This window comes from Camelina sativa, chromosome 11 (assembly GCF_000633955.1).
Source record: "Camelina sativa cultivar DH55 chromosome 11, Cs, whole genome shotgun sequence".
Classification (NCBI taxonomy): domain Eukaryota; kingdom Viridiplantae; phylum Streptophyta; class Magnoliopsida; order Brassicales; family Brassicaceae; genus Camelina; species Camelina sativa.
In genome coordinates, this window is record NC_025695.1 from 42270036 (window position 1) to 42278739 (window position 8704).

The window sequence follows — 8704 nt, forward strand, 5'->3', positions numbered from 1 at the left end:
AGGAGAAAAGGAAATTAGGAAAATAAAATAATGTTATAGGCAGTGGGTTAACCAATTTGGTTAGGAAAATGAATGAAAATTACGTGAAAGAAGATGTACATTATGATGATGATATTGGCAATAAAGGTCAGGAGACATACAAACATTGCATTAGAGTAATGTTTGTGGTTTGTGTGTCACTGTATGTCAGTATGTGTATGTGTTTATGTCAGTATACAATACGTTTAGTACATCTATATTTTACCAAAAATGTATACTATAAATACACGTTCCACTGTCAACGGCCCATGATGAGTATGTTTGTAGTTATACTATTCGGATCAATAATTGTTTATACTTATCATGATATTGTTCTGATGTGGCATAAACTAACACTTAAATTCTTTATTATTCGAATAAGCATATACAATTTCATGTTAGCAGAGAAATTTCAGCATAAAATATGAAACAAAATTAAGTAATAAAATGAAAAACATTTTTAGAAAATTATTTGTCATACAAAAAAAAACCGAGGCACTGTTGTGTTATCTATTTAAAAGAAACTGAATTTAAAATATTAATTTAAAACAGGGAGACAGGAAAATTCGAAATCCGGAACACATCATAATACACTGTCGTTTTTACTGCTACAGAAACACTGGGCCAAGAATATAATGAGCCTACACTGTAAGCCCAGATAGGGAACAAAGTTTTAATTGCGCTGCACGTGCGGTGTACCTTAAGTGGTCTCTCGGGGAAAAAGGTCAACAAACAAATTTTTTTAGCCACACGTGTAAGTATGTCTTTGAGTGATTGTCTGAATGGCCACGTGACAAATCCAGCAAATAACCGACACTCGGTTTTGTGCCATACCAAAATCATTGAAAGTTTATGTCATTCTCTTTGTAGTCCATGATAATGATTGTGAACAAAAATTGGTTTCAATATTAGGTAAGAGTATAAAAAATGTTGGTGAATGGTGATACCAATAATCAAAACAAATATATGTCTTTAATCTCTGTTTTTGCCTCTTAAAAATGAAAAGAAAAATATCATCGTAATCTAAACTTACTACATTCAATTTTAAAAAATAAAAATAAACTTACTACATTCATTAAATAGTCAACTGTTTATGGAGATCTTGGTTATCTTAAAATCTTACAATAGTTTCTAGCTGCTAATTATGACTATACTTAGAAAAAAATAATATAAGAATCGGTTGCATGTACATATTAATTTGTCACTTTCTACTTGAGTAATTTCAAACTAAAACATCTTTCTCTGAATTAAGTCAGAAGCCATTGTGTGTAATGTGTATTGCAACCGCAACACGTAGATAAAATATTAAAATCTGAAAACGAAAACAATAATGTTAGATAATTTGTATATACATTATACAACGTCTTTGTCTGTCTTTGTTCGTTCGATTACAAAAAAAGATTTTTTGCCATTTTTTTGAGGTGTAAATTGTTTTCTTTACTTTTAAGTTGAGTTGAGTAATGTAAGCATTTTCAAGCCAGTATTGTGGTCTCTGATGGACACAGGGAACAGTTGTTCTCACAACTTGGCAAAATTTCGTCATATTTTTTTGCTACTTCCAAGATGATGTATATAATTTATATAGTATCTTTATATATGTTGTAAACTGTTAGAATGCAAAAAGAGTTAGATAATAGCCATGTATGAAGATGCTGAATATTATTAACACATGAAAACTTGAAAATGTATCATCTACATGCTCTCTATTATTTAATCAACTAATTATATTCCTTGAAGCCTAAAAATAATCTCTTTTTCGATCCTTGAACCTTTTGATGATTCTTGTTCATTTCTCGATGGTCTATAGAAAACTATAGTAGTGTAATTTACTAAAAACGCATAACAATCAGAGAGAATTATGGCTTTATGATGATTTTGCCTTTTGAAGCAAGTACCAAAACAAGTAAAGTTCTCATCGTATGCGTAATGTAATGTATGTTATAATAATGATAATTTTTTACTTTTAACCCTGTCTAATTGCAAGAACAGTAAAACTGGATTAAAACTTCTGAAAGGCTGGAGAACTTAAAAGAGTCAACAAGAGATAACATACACCGGCTATGTACATATGACTAGGAGCTAAACATATTTTATAACGAAAACAGTAGAGCAAAATTAAAATAAAGATTAAAATTAGACACACAAGACATGATATATAATTAATCAGCTTTCATCGATATTCATTTGATTACAAAAACAGTTCAAATGGGACTAGAACTCATAGAGACTCTTCTTCCTCAAAGTTTCTTCTTTAGTTACTCCCCCATTGCTTGTGACCAGGGACCCATTTAGGACACTTGGGGCTGAAGTAATTATCAACAACCCTAGAGTTTAACAGCTCAATGATCGGAGCAAACTTCACACACCTTGGTGTCTTGTACTGATTGATCGAAGCCCCTAAGCTTATTGCATAATCCATGAGCTTATCGAAAGTCCCTGACTCGACAATCTTGATCTCCAACGGTCCAATGGACTTATCACTGACCCTTCCTTGTCTATACACACTGTTAAGTGATTCCTCTATGGTTAAGCAGCAATCCTCGAAGACCGAGGGAGGAATTGGCGTGTTACCATTCAAGCAGAGCTCCCAGAACAAGACGTAGTGGCCCGGGATAGATGATGTGTCCGCATAGCTAGTGTACTCGGAGAGGGAAGCTTCAAACGGAACAAGGTGTGTTACCGCATTTTTAACTGCATTTTGAAGCTCAACCTCATCAGTTTTGTCTGCGTCAATGCTTAGGACCACGTTCTTGCGGCATATGAAGCTGAACTGAGGCGCATTGTTCTTGAAACCAGTCACGCTTATGACATCACCTACTCTGTATCTGTAAAGTCCTATAAAGATCACAAAACAAGAAAAGGTTCAACAATAATTCAATCTTATATGAGTAGATGAAAACTAAAGATTCCATATAAATCAAATCAATCAAAGATGATCAGATTTAGTTCAAATCAATGAAAGGTGGTTGGTTTTCTTACCAGCATATGTGGTGACTACAAGCTCGTACTCCTGACCAAGCTTGACATCAACAAGATCAACAAGCTCTTGCTGTTCTTTCTCAGTGAGCGCTTTTGGAAGACTGATTGAGCTAGTGACTCCACTGTTCCGATGAACAGGCAAGAACTCGAAATAGGCCATGTTCGGTATGAGAGTGTAAGAGACTTCGCTTGGTTTGCAGAGCGGCCTGAGATTCACACCAAAGTAACACTCGGAAGAAGCATACATTGTGCAGACTAGAGGCAAACCATTGCTGTAATAATCCAGAGTTGGAATATACTGTGACATTGTTCCAGTCACAATCACATCCACATACTTGGTGTTTGGCCAAATCCTAGTGATGATCCCTTGCCAAGAGGTCTTCCTGCATTCCGATTCGACGAAATCAGCAAGCTTAGGATCCGGTTTAAGAATCTCCCCAACGGCCTCACGAACAGAAAGATCAGTTATCTCGGAGCTGAGAGTACCGGTTCTAATGTCACGGGCAAGCTCAGGCCAATGTTTCTCAAGAAACTTGATGGCTCTAATGAAACCAGAGGCAAAGACAGCTCCAACACGAAGAACCTCTTTGTGTTGGCATAAACCACAAAGCATTTGAGAGTACATGCTCTGGTAAGAGTCAGGACAAAGGATGGTTTGGTTGGGACTTGTGTAGTTGGTGTAAGGATCAAAAGGTCTTTTCTTGAAGTGAGAGGATTTGTAGTAACTGGTTAAAACAGGACGAGCAGGGAGACCACCAGGTGTCTTGGACTCGGATTTGATGAAGAGAAAATACATTCCTTTGCCTTTGTCAAGACCAGGAACAAACTGGTTCATCACAGGCATCAAAAGACTGTAGAGTAGTGATCTTCTGTCTAGCTCCTCTTCTATTGTTGGCATCAGTTTCCTCTCTCCACCAGATGTCCCAGAACTGTTTACACACAAATCAACATAAACCACACCATGTTAGGCATATTTTTTTTTCCAATGATTTCGACAAAAGTAGACCCATCAGAAAAAAGTTGTGGTTTTTTTTTCTTTTTGGATAAAGGTTTTTTTGAGTACCCCATTAGAGATTCGAATCTTAAAACTTAGCCTAAGTGATGAAACAGAACACAAAACAGAGAGAAGCATGAACAGAGGATCTTTATAAAACGTAAAGAATCAAGAAAATGTAAGAGAGGAACAAAGAGATCAAATGGTCAAACCTTGTGAGGAACTCAGAGATGTGGTTAGAACAGAGGATTTGGGATTTATCACCATTAGCGATTCTGTTGATCTCAGGTTGAATGTCTTCGTAAGTAACGACAGGCATGACGTGTTTGAATGTCTCACGGTCGGTTCGTCCTCCGAGCCCGTGTCGTTTGAGGTACTCCACGTCAGCATTACGTGAAAGGATCTCTTCAAGAACTCGTCTCTGGACATCATCCGCGTTAGTTGTCACGTCCTCGATGAATTGGAGCTTGTTCTTATTCTTCTCCGCGAGGCTCTGATCAGAAACCTCAAAAGAAGATACGATCTTTGGTGCCTCAGGTATCGTTTTAGGTTTTTTTTTTTTTTTTGTGTGTTACAAGATTCGAAATGAGAGAACTTAAGAAAAAAGAAGAAAGCTTAAAGAAGAGTGATATGGTATCGGTGAAGAAGCTTGATCTGGTTTTGTTGAAGCTTGAAGGGTGTGAGGAAGAATGGAAGAGAAAGGGTTAATATATATAGAGGGAAGAAGGAAGAAGGAAGAAGGAAGAAGGAAGAAGGAAGAAGGTGAAGAAGAAAGATATCGAAGGGTGTAAATGTACTTTCGCATTATGTTAAATCCAGGATTTAAGTGAACGGCTTACTATTCGTGTTTAATTGAAATTTTAATTCTTTTATTTCGTTTTCATTACAAAAAAAAGTGGTATTTATATATTTTATTTATTCGACGAAATTTTATTTTATTTGATTTTACCGTATTGGCTTAGAGAAAAGGTTCTTTAAAGTTTAAGGACATTCAAACTTGTATATATACTACTCTCGAATTCGCCCACTTTATTTTTTAGTTAATAAAAATATAAAGTATGGTTGAATATTTTTTTCTGCCCACTGATTTTACTTAAATTATTCCCTTAAATGAAATGATCATGTGCTGTAAAAAAAAAAGGGTCATGGAATGATCATGCAACATGCAACATATAATAGCTAGCCTAATGTCATTGGTCCATATTAAAACTTACTAGAATGTTATATTGTTGATGAAAATGATCATGTTGCATAAGTTCAAGAACGACACAACTCGAAGTGAAACGAAATCACATACTAGGAACTATAATAATTTTTATACTAATTAATGAGACAAGATACAAAAGCAAACATGAGCTTATGAGAGATACAAAAGGGCATATATATCAAGGCACAGATTTTATAACGGGATATTTTTACCCGGTTGACCAGGACCGTGAAACGGGCAATACCCCGGTGAATCCGCAGTAGTTTCTAACGGAGTTGTCCCACAAAATACCGGCAGCAAAGCTCCTCTCCTCCCACGAGAGACTTTTCTAAAACCCTAAGCTAACACAACACAACACACCATCTTCCGTTTCCCGGTACACACACAAATAACGGCGTTCGCTTTCGAGTTTCTCACGCTATGGTCAATGTATCGCACTAGGGACCATTACAGCTGGACTCCATAGTGATTGGTTGACACGTGTACTTTGTGTTTACTACTACTAGTTTGGTGCCTTCACGTAGTTTATTTTCATGCGACTTTTTTTTTTGCTTGATTTGTTATCATTTTGGTCATCCATGAAAATCAAATGAGTTTATATTTTCAACATTTTGTTCGGTGTGAACACATTTTCAAAATAATTTTATAACATTTTAATAAAACAAACACAGCAAAAATGAAAATTAAATTTTCGAATTTGTTTAAAAGTTTGTTAATTACTACTGAATTATCACATCGGGGATAGTAATATTTGAGCTCAAAGTCTAGTCTTGGTATTAACTAGAATGAGATACGAGAACAAGGTGGTAATATATAGCAAAGATATTATTCCCGTCAAAGTGTGTCATTTGCTTTCCAATTTATATTCTTGTCTATCTAGTTAACTTCTCATTTCTCAGTACTGTTTGTTTTGGAATGTTCTACTATATAGTGCAAGCAAATTCTAGAAGAAGATGCTAACGAATTGAAAGACGCTATACATAAAGATATATAGTCTGCTAATAATGGATTTTATTTTAACCTTTAAAAGAAGTATACTGTAAATTAAAATTATAGCTATAGACAATTTATCCGACCAAATACAGGATTAATGAAAATCTGCAAGTGTTCACAAAGACAAACGAAATTTCTCTCATACTATCAGTTTTGTGATGAGCCGTTTTATTTGAAAAGAAAAATAATATCTATAATATATTAATATTATATGTCCATATGTATTTAATTATAAAACACTTAGAAATTAGAATTACTTGTCCTATCAGAGAAAGAATATATATTCTTTCGTTGACAATTAAGTCAAAAATTTATTCGACAAGCAACAATGTTTAATCGAAGAATATCTTTCAAAACTCAACATCAATCAAAGCTACTGATAAAATATAAAATAAAACCAATATATTAAAACTAAACATACGATCAAACAACGTTTAGAAAATCCGTAGAGAAAACGTAAATCAGTATAAAAGAAGTAATAATCAAATTTATGTGTTAGATTTTTTTTTAAAAAAAAACATATGATCAAGGCTAAATCAAGTACTAGACATGCAGTATTAATTAATGGAGAGGTGCACATAGCTAGAAAGTGACTGATATATATTTTAGGTTATAAATCGGTGCCTAACAAATAACGTATATGCGTAGACGTTCATATAGCGTAACAATCTTTAATTCGTGTTTAAATATGTACTATTTCTTTCCATGTTATTGAAAAGTCAGATACTTAGGTACAGTTTTTGACTTACCAAAAAAGTTAAGTTCTCCAAAGTAGTCACGCTTTTTGTTAATTAAGGTCAAACTTCGTACTAGTATTCCTGAATTATTTTTTCCTATGCATATATGATTTGGTTTTAAAAGGATTCTTAGCATTTTTATATGTAAAATTCGCAATGGAAAGTTTCGTAAAAAACATCACAATATGACAACACAATCCAGCCCGTATTTTTGTACCCTTTTGTTGATATTTAGGCTCGCAATATCCGTTATTTCCGGGGATGATCCATAAATGTTAAATCCAATAGGAAATTTCAAGAAAAAAGTAGCTAGACCAAGCTTATACAATATCTGAATAATGACAACAAAAATTAAATACACTGGAGAAGAGGTTTGATCGTTTTAAGAATTTTGTTTCCGACACGGAACATCCGGTCAAGCCACGTGGGAGCTCCCCACATGATAGGCTGAAAATCAGGTGGAAGCGGGTGCACCGAGAGGGAAGGTAGGACCGCACCCTTTCATTATCTCTAACTAAGTTAGTGCAGGGAGTTTTCTGGACCTTTTATTTTATGTACTTGGTGATTCTGACTCTCTATACGTTTCATCACAAAGCAACACAAGAGTTTTTGTTGTGCTATACGGAAAGGGCTATATGGGAGGCACCGACAGATCGTTGCATATCTTTGACCAGTGACTCCCTTTGTTTTTTTCTCTTAAGATGTCATTTTTTTTTTCTTTTAAAATTTTGTAAACCTAAATTATCAAGTAGCCCACTCGCAGAGTTTAGGCTTATAGTGAATTTACTTACGCCATGGGTCCTAGCCAGACCACGCACCACTGTATCGCCATACGTGGATGAGTCAGTATCATAGTAAATATCTTTGACACATTAGAAACAACTACAAAAAGAGTTGAGATTAAGTAAATAATGACCCTACGATAGTGAAGGATATCAAATCGCCCAAACCAAGTGAAATATGATGTGCATTTAATTATTTTGTAACATTTTTTTTTGTTGGTGAAAGTAAGTTTCTTGTAACTTGTTTGTGGAGGATGGAAAAAAAAGTTCTTGCAGTTGAAGTGTTTAGAGTTAAGAAAATATTAGTTTCGTCCATGCATGTAACATTCGACCTAAACCTATAAATCATATGCGTCGCACGTGATATATTTTTCGTAAAGCAAGAAAAACTAGTACGTAATGACAATAATATATCTGAGTTTTGTATCTTTTTCATACCTACGTAGTACGTACAGCTACGTACATGCAAATCAATATTCCTGAAAACTGAAAAAGGAACGAGAACAGATAATATAATTAAAGCTGATAATCTATGCTATTATTTAATTGCTGAATTTTCGAATAACTTATAATGATGGTGTCACAACGTGCATGTGGATGGTTGAATGTTTAAAGATGGCTTTATGATTTACTTCCAGGGAACAGCACATAGGATATCTGCGTTATTTAATAATTTACTGTTTAAGTATACTTATATACTACTACTGCTTATGAAGTAGTTTAATTTGATTAATAGTACTATCACATTAGTTCGTGGAAATCAATGATGTGGTCCCTAATTGTTTCTTGTTTACCGATCCCGTGAGATGTAGTCAAAACTCAAAACCCTAGCTAGCTAGTTGTGACTTATACACACTAATTTTCTTAAATCACCATTAACTACTGGGTTCCTCTATCATTTGTTGGGAGTTAAAAGTAGTCAAGTTTTTCGATAAACTTTTTGTTCGCATGTCAATATTGTTGGACAAATTATTGAACCATCCAAAACCAAAGA

The 8704-nt window shown here is 34.5% G+C and overlaps 1 protein-coding gene across 1 annotated transcript; it reads right to left on the reverse strand.

The window, feature by feature from the left end:
• On the reverse strand, positions 2050 to 4685 carry LOC104725971 (indole-3-acetic acid-amido synthetase GH3.6). The gene is made up of 3 exons (XM_010444723.2): positions 4204 to 4685; positions 2998 to 3926; positions 2050 to 2853 (listed from the first exon to the last, which is right to left on the reverse strand). The coding sequence occupies exons 1-3, from the start codon at positions 4308 to 4310 to the stop codon at positions 2270 to 2272; spliced, it is 1620 nt and encodes a 539-aa protein (XP_010443025.1). The 5' UTR covers positions 4311 to 4685; the 3' UTR covers positions 2050 to 2269.